Source organism: Toxotes jaculatrix, chromosome 21 (genome assembly GCF_017976425.1).
Source record: "Toxotes jaculatrix isolate fToxJac2 chromosome 21, fToxJac2.pri, whole genome shotgun sequence".
NCBI classification, from domain to species: Eukaryota; Metazoa; Chordata; class Actinopteri; family Toxotidae; genus Toxotes; species Toxotes jaculatrix.
This window is the reverse complement of record NC_054414.1, coordinates 8,908,026-8,925,872: the sequence shown is the minus strand read 5'-3', so window position 1 is coordinate 8,925,872 and position 17,847 is coordinate 8,908,026. Positions and strand designations below refer to the sequence as shown.

Here is a 17,847-nt window from a genome sequence, read left to right as displayed (position 1 = left end):
TGGTTGTTTGATGCTATGGAACAATACAAATGACAGTTACTGCAACCATATACTATAACCATATTTTAAAAGCTGTAATTATAAAGTCAGTAGTGTTTGAATGTTTGACCAGATGTATGCAAAACAGTCCACAAGCCTGGTCTGTCCATGTCTCACTGGTCAAAAAGAAGTCTGCTACTTGAGCATTTCTGGGTAAAAGATGGATACCACAGTGGGAAGAGGGCTGACCATGGTTGATTCCCCAAGATGCTCTGAGAGTGACAGGGTGGGTCACTTCAACACAAACACAACGTCTGTCAGGGCAAGTAAACCAGAGAAGACAAGAAGAGGAGAAAACTGAGGGATGATTTGAGAAAACAGAAACGGCAACCGCTTGAGAAAGAAGTATCTTACCACTAAGGACACATTAGGGGGAAGTGACAAATGAATAAACAGAGAAAGCAATAACCGCAGTTAAGTGTTTTGGAGAAAGTGTGGAGCTTGCAAAAATATATAAAACCTTTTTTCATTGAGCTTCTCTACCACTGGCAGTACATTTAAATGTCTCAGTGCCTATCAACAGACATAAGAGAGCTCAGCTGTTCAATTATCAATGTCTTGAAATCCATATTCAGCGTACATTTAACCACAGGGAGGAGCAAAATAAAGGACCCACGTCTGGCCATTGTCATAAGTATGATTTACATGTTCAAAATGTATTTATCACATTTTATGCTAAAAAAAACTCTCTTATCTAAAGCTGACAAAGAGCGGCGTGTTAGCACACTCAAGGTTTTGGAGATTAACACTATCATTCAAGGACACCAGAAGGGAATAGAGGATGTTGATTTATGAACAAAGTCTCATCAAATATTGAACAACATTGAGTCTGCAATAGGCAAGATAAGGAACTGGAAGGACAGGCTGAGAGCAGACAGGAGCCAGCTAATTGGGATGTGAAAGCAAAAGGAGAATGCACAAGAGAGAAGGACGGAGAGAGTTGTAGTTTGCATAAAGCGGAGTAATCAGATTGAGAGAAAAAAGGGGGTGAGAGGACAACTGTGGCTGGATGAGGGATGAGAAAGAGTCGAGAACTAAGCCAAAATCAACTGCAACGTGAGGATAAAAAGAGGATGAGAGGACGTATAGAGTCGTGGGTTAAAGGCAATGCTGTTTGATTTCATATTCTAACTTTGGCAGCTCCAATCAAACCTCCTGAAACACTCTCCTGAGCCATCATGGTTGTTGCAAATCATCTCGTCATTGCCTTCCCCATCATGTCATTCAACTCCTACGCTCTGCCACAACAATAGCTCAGACTTAGTCAGTTCCCTTTGCCAGCTGTTTGGCTCTCCTGTCCCTGTGCTGGCCACCATCTCCTCAGCTAGTCTAAGCTTTTCTTCCTCTCGTTACTCTCATTCACTGATTTTAAAATTATGGGGACGCTATGAGGAAAATGCTTGTAGTCTGAGAAAGTTGGTTATATGTTTATGCAACTATACATAGCATCTACATGAATATGATGTAATTTTAAAATGCTTATTAAATTAAATATTTTAATTAGACAATTTGATGGTGTCATACAATTGCCATTTTCCTGATCTTCTGAGCTTCTTATTCAAAAGTCGGTGAGCCGGTCTTTTCGTGGGAAGCCTGACTCCTGATTACAATAGGACTCAAAGAGAGGATTTCAACAGCTCTGGGCTAACGTGGGTCAACAGACAGCAAGGAAATAGAGTGAAACTAAGATGAAGAATCAGGGACTGATTAATCACGATAACGAGGACAGAGATGGATGCCCTCCTTGAGCACCTGGAAAGAAAAGACGAATGGATGGAGTGATTTGCACAGAGGTCACAGATATCTCTCGTCTATCCATCTTTGCCGGCCTCTGAGACATTTTCTGGACACCCTTTTCCTTTTTTGCAAAGTGTAGCAAAGTTGCACTCGAGGGCTCATTTGGCTGCTTTAGTCCTTGGGGCTCCATTCAAAAAAAAAAAAAAAAAAAGACATTACACATGTTTTGGGATAAGAAGTCACACTCGAGTTGCTGCATTCCAAATTATGCACAATGAAAAATAAATGTTGCGTCTGCTCTGGGCTTATTTTAGTCTATCAGTAATTTTACTGTTCACATCTCCTGGTAGAATACCTTGCCACATACGTTACCTATCTGTACTCTGTTGAATTTGCTGTGATAGCAGGTGTGACGGAGTGTTGCCTGTGAGCTGCAGGGGTTTCTCCTCTTCTTTTGGCCAGTCTCAAAGGAAATTCATAAGCACAGTCCCAGCACAATGTACTGTAAAAACCTAATGGACAGTCAGTTCAACTCATACTCATATTCCCTCATTTTGTCAGTCTCCCTCTCTCCCCCTCTCTCTTTCTCTCACTCACTCACTCTCTCCCTATGTAGGACAGAGCATGTGTATAGATATATTTTCAGTGTATCGGTCCCCGGAAAGTAGAATTGGAGATCATCCAAGGAACAGATTGTCCCACTTTTACGTCCTGCGAAAGTGGAGCGGCCAAGTTCTGTCCTCTATATCGCTCCCTTTCACTGGGTCTCCGCCCTTCAGCCCCTTTCACACCGCCAGTGACGAGGAACCATCAAGAACACTCTAGACTTACTCCAACACAGGATGGATGGGATGAGTCACTAAACCAGGGGGAGAGGGCACTTAGTTTTATATGAATGGTGCATCACTAGCCATCAGGTCTGGGGGGTGGTGCTCTGACGTAGGAGTTTAAGAAGGAAGGGCTAAGCTGGGCTATAATAAGTGGGTACCTATTTGTATAATGCACCAACATTTCTTGAAGTTAAAGTTAACTCTAAAGGGCAATAAAATGAATGTAGGCAGTGAAAATTTAAGTTTCAGTGTCTACGTTCTTAAGGAATGAAATATGTAAATATAATAATATAATAGAATTTGTATGCCTCCCTGTTGCTATGACAAGGCTTGGAATATTCAGGCGTTAATTAAATCTGTGCTTGATAAAATCAGATGAATTGTAAGAGCTTAATTGACAGTCATGGAGTCCTTGATTAATTTTACAGGCAGATAACAATACCAGCAATAAATTCATCTCCAATGCAGCCAAAGATTCTGCCATTTCCCTCAGCGGGAGGAGAGAGTCTCCTATCCAACACAAACAGACGCAATCGCATATCAGATGCTAATCAAACAGAAAATGATAACCCTGCCAATCAGGAGTTAAGTGGATGATTAAAATAATTACCCCCAGCTCTCCATTTCACAATAAACATGCTGCTCCTTTGATCTGCATTCCAGCTCGATCCTCCCCATCGCCACCTCACCTACAATCTTGGTTTTCTTTTTTTTGTTTTGTTTTAGGAAAAAGGGGCCACAGCTTACTTCATGGGAAACAAACTGCTCATCTAATGTTCCAAGCACATGTGTATGTGCAAGCACACATACTGTGCAATCTTACACACACACACACACACACACACACTCTCTCTCTCCACGGTTTGACTCTTTAAGCACTCCAACACATCTGTCCTGGAAAAATGTCTAGCAGAAAGCAGCATTAAGTGCCGGACCACTCGGCCCGAGCCTGGCTGGCGGTCTCGTGTCGATCAAAGTGGGCTATCTTTCCCCTCAGACTGGATATAATTGGGTCAGGTGGAGCATGCGCTGAGGGCCTCGCTAGGGCTAAACTTGGCTGGATGGGTTGGGAGACCTCAATGCAGTACAGATTTGGGAGTGAACATCCCCTGCGCTATTTTTGAGACTTCCCCGTTCCCGTAAACATTGCTTGATAAAGCAGCTAAAGCTTCTCTGTCCGACTACACAACAGAAATCCCTAAATCAGGGTTTTATCATGTTTTGTTTCTTTCTTGCTGATGACCCCAAATTTTCATGACTCGAAACTGTGTGAATCCGTGTATATATTTACAAGCTCTAAATGGATGATACAGGAAATGAAATATGTGCCAAGTCAACTTCTCTATCAAACTTATATCAAGCAAATATCTCTGAGTAAGTTTTACAAATCTCCTGTGACTCTGTCCACAAATCAAGCGACCTACATGTGAGAGACCAACTCCAAGATCGAGGACAAAATTATGTTTCTAACCCTGCAAACGTGATTTCATCCAGACCTTTAGTCTTAATAGAATTAAGAAATATAAATATATAAATAAATATATAGAAATATTTAACCTGTTATTGGAGGTTATTATTGCAAGTTTATGAGCTAATCCTTATGGGCCAATATATGAGACACAGTGTTGTTGTTCCCTTCAGCAATGAATTAAGTGACATGGGATCCCAGGTCCATGTGCACATGTCTGTAGCAGCACTGAAGCCAAACCAGACACAACTAGTGTGTTTTGGTGCTTCATGCCCAATCTCTTAACAATGTGGACCTCCACACATGAAATGAGAGAAGGTGCATTAAAATGTCATGAAAACAGATACTTCAAAGGCAACTGTGCAGCTGGTTGCCTTCTGTTTCACAGCAGCCACAAAAAAAAAAGAGAAAAAAAAGGAGGGAAGTGCAGATGCAGGGTCAAAACATTTCTAACAAAACAGACCATCTATAGCATTCCTGGCATCAAGTAACTTTTTCAAGGGCATCTTTTTGCTTCTTATATTTGTCCCCAGAGCTCCTGAGTGAAGACCTCAGGCCTCAAATACAATGAAAGCAGGCCACAGACAAACTAGTCAGGCACACGGAGATGAGCGCTGGTTTAAGGCTTTAGGACAGATTTTATGTCAGTTAAACAGCCACAGATAGACTGTCCAGCAGTGACAGTTTCACTTACCTTGCACGTCCATTGACACAAAGGTAACACTGAGAGATAAAAGTCAACAAGATACTAATAAATGCTGTTAGACATGGCTGACAAAGTGAGGACCATGTCGACGCCTGTCAGGCCCCATTACAGTTTGTCCACCTACCATGTCATGGGACCTAATTGGTTTTACAGACTGGAAGACCCTTTATTCTTCACTTACTTGTGACTATTGCAGTATTATTAATGCAGTATACTCATAACCTTGAGTCAGGAGGGCTGAAGAGAGTGTGAGGAAACTTTCAGATACGTGTAGGGATCTCTAACATTCATCTCTGTTGGTTTTGGAAAACACTTCTATAGAAACCGAGGTTGTATTTCAAACAGAAAAAGCAAGGAAGGTACTAAATGTGTATTTTCTGTCCAAGATATTTTGTGGAAAGTATGTTTCTCACACCTTCTCTCGACACAAATCAGATCTACACTCCCTTGTTAAGGCCCAGAAATGAGCCAAAAATTGCTGGCTAAAGGGCCATCTGACCCTGCTGGTTCGAAACAGGCTGCTCAGCAGCCCAGAAGCTGCATTACATCAACAAACAGTGAGGTTAATGAAGTAGAGACAATTATACTAAGACCTAAACGTGTATGATCACCCACTTTCTTGCTCTGTCATCATATTATATATTACTCCTGTTTCCACGTTCTATAGTAGATTTACATACTTTAGACTCTAGCTAGGTATAAAGCAGTGCTTCCTTATAATCAGTGCATCTAAAATGCAGTAGCTGCTTTCTGAACCATCTGTGCAAGAAGAGTGTGACTGTATTTTTCAGTCATTAATTTGAAGTTGTGCTCAGATATTGTAAAGCTGGGGCTTTCTGAGTTCCTCATAATGGTGGATGTGTTGCAGTTTGCTGGCTTCTGTTTTCGTGGCTTACGGCAATCCTCCAGATCTTTCCCCTGGGGGAAATCTCCCTGTATGTAATAATGAAAAGCCTGCAGAGTCAGGGGAAACAGCTCTTCTCTTGCGTTCCATCTTAATGAGTACAACAATAAGACTCTGTCAGATCCACAAATAACAATTAGAAGTTCATTAAAAATCGTATTAGAAGATAATTTTTATTTAAACATGAAATTACTTCTCAAGGTTATTTGATGATGACACTTTAAATGTCAGACAGAAGACGGTCTGTGGCGTTTCTTCGCACAGATTTGGCAGGGTTTGGCCTTGTATTAGAAGCTAATGAATATGTGTGTATGTGCCAGTGTGTGCATTTGAAAGCACATATGTGTATTTTGCTTATATATTGGTTTTTCATAGCTCCATACAGCTGTAGCCCAGTTTAATACTCCCATGGGACTGATTTAAGAAACATTTTGTAGGGGGTTTCTCCTTCATAGACACAGTAGCAGTTTGCAGCTAATAGAGCCCAGCTCTGTTCCTCCACAGCAGTGAGCTGTCACTGGAAATATTCTCTCAGCATGTCTGTCTTTTGTCCTACACTCTCTCCATACCATACCCAGGAGAATTACTGGACCATATAGCACTGTCACATCTGCTACACTGACCAGCCTGTTTATCGACTCGTGCTCCTCTTGCAGAGACCGGAGAGGACAGAACAGGACTGGGCAGGAGACGACAGTGTGAGACAAGACAGGATGGAGTGGAAATAAATAGGCAGTGGTGGTGGAAATTTTCTGAATCAGAGAGAGAGACACATCTCCACTGACACATCAAGCTTTCTGGCCAGTTCAGTTTATTTCATGTCTTTCATCTTCCCTTCAATTGTTTCATAATCACATTCTCTTTTGGCATTACCCACACATTACGTATAATGACTTAGTCCCTCTCTGGCATTGATAACGTCACCCGGCTTTCTTTGTTCCATTATGATCAATTGTTCTGCGTTTGTGAGGAAGCCATTAATCTTAGTGTGCCCACTCTGTTCTAAATTGCCCACTTTGTTTATTTTCCCTCTTTTCCAAATGAATTCCCCTGGGTGCGCTTCTCCAATAGAAAAATATGCTTTTAAAGCCAGTATTGCTTGTTATGCATTACACTGTGTGGGTCAGCTCTTATTAGGCTGTGCAAAGTCAATTATGTTGTATCTATTGGATGAAAAGTGCACAGAGCTGGTACACACCACTGGTGCACAGCGCCAGCTTATACTCGCAATGTTTCAACCAGGCCTGAAATAAATTACGTGTGTGTGTGTGTGTGTGTGTGTGTGTGTGTGTGCACGTGTGTGTGTGTGCACGTGTGTCAGTTCTCTGGGGTCCTTAGAGGGTTTCCACCTTTCCACCAGCTGGCACCATAAATACTTCGAACAGGTAACGATTTTGACAAGTCGCAGCTGAAGAAGTATGTGAAATGTAGGTGTTGATGAGCTCTCGTTTGATTCTGCTAACCTTTCCATTTCAGCTCCTTTACTCTTTGAACTGAACCAACTAAAGTGTAATTCAATTCTGGAAGTGTCTGGGTGGTATTAATATAGGTATTACATAAATGTAGCTTTTACATAAGCAAAAGTATTCATATTTTTTTCCTACAAACTCCCAGACTGATTCCTAGCTCATATTATCTACATCAGTTATTCCCCCCATTTTCTCTGTGCACAGATCAATGTAATACAGCAGGTCATAACCTACTCTGTAATTGTGGGGTGAGCAGTTGTAAACTACTGCGATGTATAATTATGAATCATAATGAACATGGACTAATCTACATGAAACAGGGTCTTAACTAGTCACAAGGGATTCAATTATAGCCATGAAGCTGGATTCAGCATGAAAGCCTCATTTAGGAGGAATGAACTTTTCCACCATCACTGCCCATCGCGTCCAGTAAAAAATGTCTGGCAGCCATCCTTTCAGTGAGCATGTCAGCTTAATGTGTCGTTTTGTGATTTAACTTCCATGATATACATTAACCACAAGCAAACAGATCTATATAACCTCCATTACAGCTGCTTTATGGTGCACACTGTGGCTGATAAAGCACATGAGCAGTCCGCACCAGAGCAGTCCGCCTTCACAAATCAGTCTTAAGGCTCTTTCCGGGGTGATACATGCAATTACTAAGGAGTTTTCTTTTGAAGGCTCTGTGATCTTTGTAATTCTTTTTTCTGTCCCACTTTGCTCTACACCTACATAAAACATGAGAATCAGACCTCAGAGGACGGGTTCCTCCCCTCTTTCTGCCACAGTTTCAGCAACACCCACTTCTTTTTGTTAAGTGCTGTGACTTTCATCCTCACACACCTCGCCGCTACATATAATTTCTCCTTTCTTTGTGTGCCCAATACTTCTTACTGTACATCTTACATATTCAGTTTGTACTTCATATACACGGAAGGTGTAATTCAGTTTTTTTTCTTGTAATATGAACTCTTTGCATTACTTTGATTGTGAGATGCATAGATATAGTTGCTGTTATTTAGGTTAATTCCAACCAAAAACAGAGTATGAATGAAGATTTAAAAAAAAAAAAAAGTAAATACCTTTTAGTCTGCAGTTCAGGTTGTTTTGCTCCTCGGTGTATCCGCAGTGACCTCCTTGATAAACCACAAAACAGAGTAAATAGGGACCAGAATTAGAAAATGAGAGAAAAATCCAATTGATAAAATATAGATGAGGAAAAATTAGAAAAAGCGATTTGCTTTTTCTCTTTCAAAATCACATTTTCATGCCTTCTAGTCTTTAAGTGTGTGAGCCAGCCTGAGCCACTCCACTGTGCAGCCTCTCTTTCTCTTTTTCATTCACACACACACACACACACTTTCACCTACTCCGTGCCCCAGTATAGCCAACTCTCTCTCTATATCGCACACACATTCATGCACCCTCTCTCTCTCCAGCATGGCGTACTCTCTCTCTCTCTCTCTCTCTCTCTCTCTCTCTCTCTCTCTTACTTCAGCAGCTAGATTGATCTCTCTCCTTTGTTCTCCTTCATCCACTATGCACTGACTCTTCACCATCTATCTGCCAGTTGCTCTCCCTGCTTTTTTTTTTGCACCCAAGCGCTCTTCTATTCAATTATCCCCAATTTTCTTGCTTACTCTCTCTCCTTCTCTGTTTTGTCTTTCACTGTTGCACCACATTCCTACCTCTAAGTCCGTCCTCTCTGTCTCACCCTCTCTCGCTCATTATTTCTGTCACTCTGTCAATCAAACACACTCACATTCCTCCCATCGTATGACTCCCTCCTCTTTGTATTTCCCCCGTCTCATATGAACAGTAGATGGATTCAGGCCACCGCGCTGTTCCTCTCTTGTGTCTTTGATGCTGAGAGGTCGTCACAGAAATAAAGAAAAACAGTTTTAACTTCTTCCATTGATAAAATGAGGCTTCATTGCCCAGGTTGTAGAAATTAAAAATGCTGACAGGAATTGAAGGTAGTGTGTTTGTTCAGTGTCAAGACAACTGTCTTGGGTAATGACCACTGGTCTGACTTTGTACAAACTTGGAGGGCTGATGCATCTACAATTCTGCCGCTGGGACTCCTCAATCCCAGGGCAGCGGAGGTTTGACTGAGTTATGACTCTGAGAAGATGGAGTGGTGTAAAGAGAAATACCAGGCTGTGTTTCGCCGCTCTCTCCGTGATTGAAAGTTTAAAGCCTGTGTCATCTTTGTGATTTGGTGTGGGTGGATGTGCGCTCTCTTGAACCTGTAACCACAAACTGAAAGAAAGGAAAATGTTAAACAACACGATAAACAACTGAAAAGAAAAGATGAAAAATATGTCTATTAATTCGATTTAATTCAGTTTGTTTTTAATCATATTCTTTTTTTTTTTTTGCTATCTCTGAGGGTTTACAGAGAGAGACAAAAGAAAATCATTCTAAAACCAAGTAATTAACTCTAAATTAAGTCCAGTGTGTTATTGAAGGTAAAGAGGTGAAAGCAGCTGATTCATACGCCATGTCATCCTGCAACGTCTAAAGGCAAAAGTTTGCATAGATGTTCACAATAACCGCACTCTGAGGGACAAGACATGATCATCGTTCTAATTGGGACAGTGGACAAGATGTCAAGTCTTTAAAACTCAACAGTAAAAGGTGCAAAAACAAAATATTAACATTAAATAATGTTGGAATATATTACAATACTAAGTAAGTTTATGTAACATATATAATGTATAATTCTGTTTCAGTGAACAGCATTTATGCAGCTGGAGTGTCTGAGTGAAAAACCATCCTTATGCTTGTTTTAGGGTTGCTCTTAGAGCTCAGTTAAAATACATTAATGCACACACTGTTAAGAGGACATCCAAATGAATCCTGCCATATCCAGCCTCTTAAGGACGACATGACACCTGCATTGTAACCCTTGATAAGAGCTCTAGTGGGTGCTCTAATGGTGCACCACTCCACGGTGGATATTCACCACACTTTCGTCCTACCTCGGTGTTTCCACCGCCTTTGCTGCCCAATGTCCTTATTCTGAGAAACCAGCTTTTCTCCTGCTTTCTGTGTTAACCCCTCTCATGCCAAAGGCAAGGAGAGAAAAGTGGGTCACGGGCAGACGGCGCACACAGTAGTAAGAATGTGCTGGCTAGGTTTTTATTTTATTTATTTATTTGTTTATTTTGTGTTTTAGTGAGTGCTGTTACTTTGCTGTGGGTGAAGCAGAGTCGGAATGAAACGGAAAACTAAAGCAAAAGAAGAGACAGAGAGAAATTATTGACCTCTGAAATCGAAGCTGTGGAGCACAAAGAGCTGCATTAAACCACTGGCTTGAAACACCAAATGATGTTTGTACATTTTTAGCGCAAACACTTTGAAAAATTAATAAGTGTAAAGCAAATTTATATTAATGTTACTGCTCAAACAATCCAGTCACATTTTGAGATTCACTACTTGTGCCTGCCGCACTCACAGACTGAGGATGAAACGCTTCCTACATCACATGATGCACAATCAAGCATTTCCTTACAGTGCAGACACATTCAGTGAAATCCAGGCTCAAACCTGCTGGAGGGCCTCATTCATACATTATTTTCTTAAGGAAAACTGATGCAGTGCTGGACTCTGGTGGCCACTTCAAGTAACTGAAACAAAAACCAACATTAAAACACAATTCTCAGAAAGCTGCTCTCATCACTCTTTCCACGGTTTCCCATTTAGTTTTTTTTAATACAGCTTTTTGTTGCACAAGATGTGTTTCAGTGTTTAGTCTGGGAATCATGGCAATAAAGCTTGTGCTTTGAAGGGAACAAAACTAAGGATATAAAAAGCAAAGACTGAGAAACCGTTTAATTTAGGAAAAGGGTTAGTGTAAGCTATTTCATTTTTATGTAATTCTAAACTTTTTCCCCTGTGAAAAGGGGAAGTTGTCTACTGCTCTAATTCTAAGAAGCAAGACAGGATGTAACATCATCAGTGCCTTTCCAGTGAATCAGCATTGAGAAAGACATGCACCTGCAGTTTTCCTGATGGAAAAACACATCAGTGTTTTAATGCTTTTGGATGTTTATGTCTCTTAGGTTGTATGCAGCATTTTTAGGTGCAGGAGAGGAGCCCATGAGCTAGAATTTGTTAAAAATGGAGTACTTCTGTCACTGCTGCACAAAAAAAAAAAAAAAAAAAAAAAAAAAGAAAGCAGAAGTTTCTTTGGTTTCTTCTTACATCCTTTTTTTCTTTAGTCATTGCTTTAAGTGATCGGGAGCATTCATCACCTAAAACCCTTGTTGTCCTGAAAGCTCACCTAATAAAGTGATTACAAAGTGCCATAAAACATCTGTGGGAGGAGTGGGGTTATTAAAATCCCATGATGCCTCTTGAGTGTTACATCATTATTATTTTTAAACCTGACCATGGACTGACAACTGTGCTTCTCTTTTAGCATCAAAGCGTTGCTGTTGACTTAACTCACACCACTCTTTCACTCTGTGGTCAGTGGCCACCAACAACCCAACACTGCCTAGAGTCTGCTTTTGGTTGACTTCAGTTACTCATCAGCCATAAGAGCTTCTGCTTCATTTCTCAGAAGCCAAACAAAAAGCAAAAGTTCAGTTTGAATTATTACTTAAAAAAAAAAAAAAAACCCTCCAAATATTCCTAAAAATGGTGTATTCTTTGTGGTCCTTTGTATCCCATGCAAGTCACCTGTTTAAATGGTGCAGTTAGGAGGCTCTCAGCAGTTCATACTGATTAATCAGGTGTATCACACTATCATGCAATCTCATCACATTACCAGGTGTTTGCATTCAGTTTGCATTAATCACATGGACTGGACAACTACTTCTGCTGCAGGTTATTAATCATAAAGCCAGATATATTCTCCAGTTTGGATGAATTGTTAATCACAGGCTGTTGCAGACAAATAGAAGCTTTATGTATGTATTTATTCATTACTCTGGCTAGTTTTGATCTCTGTGAGGCTAGATGGTCGTCTGTAAAATGATTATGAGGTTCAGCTTTACCTCTGAAGGTCTTTCAAATTATTATTATTATTATTGTTGTTGTTGTTGTTGTTGTTGTTGACCCAGGCTTCTCTTTCTTTTCAAAGTGCCCTGCCACGTCGGGTACTTTTCCTGTGAGCGATGACATGTTGCCTCTGACACAAAAGTGGGTTTTCTTTTAGTCTTTGTTTAGTCTCTTGTTTTGCTATCTCAGTATAGAGAGTGCATTGATTTGACCATTAGTAGTCGTTAGTCCCTGTTTGCTTTATCTGTTAACTTGCAAATTGCAGTTTGTCATTTATAATTTTAATGAAGACAGTACTTCCTGGGCTCAAGTTCCCCTTTTGCTCTCTTCCTTGATCTGAAATGTGTTGTTTAAATACTGAGAAGAAATATAACTGAATGTGTAAAATTTTTCTCTTAAGTGCTTGGCTCCCCCACCCCACCCCATAGCAACTTCCTCAACACAACTAAGCACAAATACATGCTGCAAACAGACTAGTGTCTAGTCACTTCTCAGAATCTTAGTCTCTGTGTTGTTTCTCTTCCTTGTGATTTTATGACAGCGCAATGAGTGGAGGAAAACATCTGCTGCTCCTGGCAGGTAAGAGGTTCTTTATGAAACATGAAGTAGGACCACAGGTGTCTGTCAGGACTGGTTTTTGTTCTTGTTACTATTACTTTTGTGCTTTTACACTGTGGTTTTTGTACTTCTCTATTATATTTCACAGTCTGTAGTGTATGATGTTGCATATACCACAGAGGCAGTTTTTAACTATACTGTTTAATTAAGTGCCATTTCCTGTAAGAATGTGCATTTGATAAAAACATTTTGTCTACATATAAATAACTGAGCAGTGTGATAAATAATCACGGACACTCCATTCTGACACTCAGAACTGTAAATGCAATGCATTTCTGGTGTTTCTGTGCTCATTTTGGTGTAGGGTATGTCAAAATTTATGTGGATTGAGCCGAAAATTTACAGCATCGCAAACTGAAGCACAAAGTGCGCCTCTCATGCAGACGTTGGCTTTTATATAGGCCTACTGTTGAAGATCCCTCATTGACACATTCTGTGCACAGATATACACACACGCACACAATGTAGGAAAAGGCACAGTTACACATATCTAGAAAAAACAAAAGTCATGTGGAGAACTATATATGTAGTTAATACATAGTTAATAAATAATATTTGAATTTATTTTGAGCATTTTTGGAATATTTTTAGAATAAAAGTGATGATACATGAGACTAAATATTTGTGCAAAAATTCGCAGAGGTTCCTAAACAACAATGAACCCTAATACTACAGATTTACTGTAGGTGCTCAGTCATTTGTGCACCATAGATATACAGAGGTTGTTCTGCCAAAGACTAGCGAGAGGAAGAGGAAAAAACTGATGCTATTTGCAGTGCAGTTTATTTCATCAGGTCTTGGGCTTTATCTTTTTGTTTGTGCTTTTTCTTTACAGCTTCACTACAAGTGCACTACATAAACATTTAGTTTTAACTTAGTTCACAAGTGTGTATATATATATATATATATATATATATATATATATATATATATATATATATATATATATATATATATATACACCAAATGAAATGAATGTGATATCATTGTACTGTCAGCTTAGTGAAAAGATTTTTTAAATTTTCTTTTTTTACTTAATACTTAACTTTATCTTTTCTTTTTCTTTTTTTTTAAATTTTGTTACAGTGTTCATGGTCCTGGCAAGATGTCAGCAAAAGCCAGCAGGTAATGTGTTCCCACATGGTTATTGGCCCTCGGCAATAACGATTGCTGAGGGCCAATAACCAGTGGCAGCAATAACCATGTACAACAGCTCCTTGTAGGTTCTGTTAGAAATAACAAACTGTGCCTTGGGTTTTCACCTGCTTTTCTCTTTTTTTGCCCCCACTTTCTCAGTGTCTGTGTCACCCATATTGAAGGACATCTTCTGTGGGGACTTCATTTATTTGAATTGTAACAATGCAAGCAGCAGTGAAGTGAAATGGTACTTCAATGATAATGAACTAACACAGACAAACCCAGACCTAACCTGGACGATTGCAGCTGCTTCCTCATTTCACTCAGGCAATTATCAATGTGAGCACAAAGGGCAAAAGAGTGACAAGTTGACGATCAAAGTCCTGGGTAAATGTACCACATGAACATAAGTATTGCAGTTCGAACTCCCAAAGATTTAAAGGTAGATACACTATGTGCACATATAATCGTGTAATTTATTTATTTACCATTCAGAATACGTTCCCAGAGCCACATTAACCATCATGGCAGGCTTCCCGGTGATGCCTCATGGAACTGCAGTTAACCTGCAGCTTGAAAATGAGGACGGTGATCTGAAAGGGTGGAGGTGCTGGGTCTACAGGAGAGCAGAAAAAAGGCAGAACAGGATCATGCTCAGGCTTGTCAGCAAATCAATAGTCTTTCAAACCAAACCACTGTCTGTCCCAGAGACCATTTTCTGGTGTACTGATAAAGCTGAAGACATCAGAAGCAACCAAGTCATAATCAAGACCTCTGGTAGGCACGCAGTTATTTGAATCACCTGTTATTCTATAACCTTTCTGTGGCTAAAGATATACACCATTGCATGTTGATCCAATATCATAACTTTTTAAACAGTTTTTCAGCAGCATTATTATCACGTCATCGCCTCATTAGCTGACATTTATTTTTATGGGTGTGGCTGAAAACTAGAGGTGACAGAGCATTTGCATTCAGGGCCCTGAAGGTGTGGAATGATCTGCCTGAAGGTATCAGGACAGCAGAATCAGTGTGCTCGTTTAAATTGCTTCTGAAAACACACTTTTATCAAAGAGCTTTTCCTAGGATAACTTGATTCTTCTATTGATTGCTCCTTTGCTGGTGACACTGTCATAGGTTTTGTTTTAGTTTTTATTGTTGTTTTTATTTGAGTTCCCTGATAAATTCTTATACATTTTCATGGATCTCATTTATTTTATTTTACATATATAACATTGTAATTGGTCTTGTTTGCATTCTAGTTTAAAATACTCAAACTGTTCTTACGATCTGCGAGTTTTAACTTTAATTTGCTGCTTTGTGTGAAGCACTTCGTAACATGGGTCCACTATAAATATAGATTCTTCTTCTTCTTATTATTATTATTATTATATGCATCCCTGAATTCACTGATGAAAAAAAAATTGATAACTTGGCCACAGAAATGTTACCTTTATTTTTAGTCATTTAATTTCTGGGGTAAAACTAATCCTTCTTTAATAAGCGTCTTTCTGCATCTTATTCTTTCAGAGCAGGACATATTCCTGGAAATGGATCCACTTCCTGCTATGATTGGGCAGAGTCTGACCATGAGGTGCATCGTCTGGGGCACAGATCGAATTAGCAAAACTGTTTTCTACAAAGACAACACAGTCATCACGAATACCATCGGGTCTATGCATGTAATCACTAACGTGACAGAATCTTCAAAGGGAGAATATAAATGTAATGCCACCTACACACACGTGGCCCGGACTGCTGGACCCCCATATTGTAAGGTCTCTGATACTCAAAAAGTGTCTGTCCACGGTATGTGTACCCAGCCAACACTCTTTGATTGCAATGATTGCTGGTGTAGTGAATGGAGTCTTCCTCTTTTATGTGATACCATATGTTTACTCAAACATTTTTGTATCCATCCTTTAAAGTCTTTTCCCTCATTTGTCCTTTTTCAGTGCCTCCTGTCACAGCGGTCCTCCATGAAAGCAACTACTTGTCCTGTTCTTGTCCAAAATGTGGAAGTGATGCCTCCTTCCATTGGTACCAAAAGGATACTCAGTCATGGGTAGCTATGGGTCACCACTCAGCCCACTTTACACCAAGCAAGAGTGGTACCTATGCATGTAGAGCTGTGTGGAACAGCAAGATGTCTTTACTCAGCAACTCTTCAATGTGTAAGTTCCCTCTTTTATTCCTGCTGATGGACTTTGAAGTTGTTTCCCCTGACATATGGTATACATTAAGAATAGCGAACTCATCGTGAGGTGCACGATTCAGCATGTGGGAACTCATGTATAATGTCTTCTCTGAGCTTTTAAAATGTGAAAAAAAAAACCTGATGGCGTCGTCAGGGTTATCTCACTGACAAATGATGCTAAGAGGAAATCAACTAATATGAACTACCACATGGTCACAGAGATTTCACACCGTCAAGGTACATTACACACTGCATGTTCTGTCTCAATTTCAGATAAGGCCAACAACTCAAACGTAATCGTTGGCTTGGTGAGTTTCATCCTGGTTTTCCTGCTGGCATGTTTAGTAGTTTGTTATTTATATTACAAGAGGAGACGTACCACAGGTGAGTGACTACCTCTTATCTTCCACCTTTTGTGCGCACACTGAATGTGTGCTTATACACTGCATCGCCCACATCACCTCATTTTCTCTTAGGCCCACTTTATGAGGATGTGGGACTCCGTTTAAAAGACAGAGGCGATGACAAATATGAGACTCTGCAGACAGGGCATGGTGCTCAAAGGGACGCTGAGTACGACACCATTCACTCAGAAGCAACAGGCAGAGAGAAGAAAGGGGGCGAATATGAAGCACTGAAGAAAGATGAAATGAAAGAGGTATACCACACACTGGGGAAGGAGGGGGCAGCAGGAGGAGAGGGAGGATACGAAGCACTGAAGAAAGAGGGAATGAAAGAGGGTGTATACCACACCCTGGGAACAGAGGGGGCAGCAGGAGGAGGGGGAGGATATGAAGCACTGAAGAAAGAGGGAATGAAAGAGGGGGTATACCACACCCTGGGAACAGAGGGGGCAGCAGGAGGAGAGGGAGGATACAAAGCACTGAAGAAAGAGGGAATGAAAGAGGGAGTATACCACACCCTGGGAACAGAGGGGGCAGGAGAGAAGGAGGCAAAGGCAGAGGAGAAAAAGACTGAGCCATGAATGAGGAGACAGGTCTCAGTAGCTTTTATGCTACTAACTAACCAGTAAAGTCAGGTGGTCTAGAGACAAATCTGTACTGACTGTGAGGAAAAGCACTGAGATTTGAATAAAACATTTTAGACAATAGAGATAGATGGAAGCCAAATGTGAGGTTTTTACATTAACCGTTTGTTATACAGTGAGAAAAGTTTTGACCTAACAACAAAAGTCAGAGCAAAAACACAAGAAAGAAGATTCTGTATGTTGTATAGAGCAGCAACAAAGTGTCGCCATTACTTATTAATCATCATATTTCTATTTTATATCTATACTCATCAAAACTAAATAGATTGAGCTTTTTTTTATGAAAACGACTTTATTGTTTTTCTGAGGGTTTTTTTTCCCTCACACGATCAAGATCTGCTTTCAGTGATGGGAGAGGGTTGAGCAGATTCCTGTTTTTTTGTTTGTTTGTTTGTTTTTTTGTATTTTGCTTCTGTTCCAATCATATAGTGTCATTTGAGAATAATCTCATGACCTGATTTTTGCGCCTCACAAAGTGTTGCATCATTTGTACATATAAGAAACTGAGAATCATTGTAAAATTGTAAAATTCTTGTTTTGCATTTAAATGTAAACGCACCTTATATTTCACTGTGTATGCTAGAGATTCTATATGTCTACTTAGATAATAAGATAATATGTGGTGCAAAGGCTGTATGAAATGAAAGTGTTTTGAGCAGAAATAAAGCTATTCTAATTTGA

The 17,847-nt window shown here is 40.0% G+C and overlaps 1 protein-coding gene across 4 annotated transcripts in view; it reads left to right on the top strand.

Moving 5' to 3' along the window:
• Positions 1 to 17,847, top strand: part of LOC121201086 — a 26,309-nt gene extending 8,462 nt beyond the window's left edge. Inside the window, exons 2-10 of one of the 4 annotated variants that reach the window (XM_041066710.1) lie at positions 12,249 to 12,307; positions 12,708 to 12,745; positions 13,871 to 13,909; positions 14,081 to 14,308; positions 14,417 to 14,698; positions 15,452 to 15,730; positions 15,877 to 16,095; positions 16,392 to 16,502; positions 16,595 to 17,847. In XM_041066710.1, coding sequence (XP_040922644.1) covers positions 12,288 to 12,307; positions 12,708 to 12,745; positions 13,871 to 13,909; positions 14,081 to 14,308; positions 14,417 to 14,698; positions 15,452 to 15,730; positions 15,877 to 16,095; positions 16,392 to 16,502; positions 16,595 to 17,103 — 1,725 coding nt within the window. In that variant the 5' untranslated portion in view covers positions 12,249 to 12,287 and the 3' untranslated portion in view covers positions 17,104 to 17,847. The remainder of the gene's footprint in view (positions 1 to 12,248; positions 12,308 to 12,707; positions 12,746 to 13,870; positions 13,910 to 14,080; positions 14,309 to 14,416; positions 14,699 to 15,451; positions 15,731 to 15,876; positions 16,096 to 16,391; positions 16,503 to 16,594) is intronic. The other 3 variants (XM_041066709.1, XM_041066712.1, XM_041066711.1) reach the window with 3 other exon arrangements.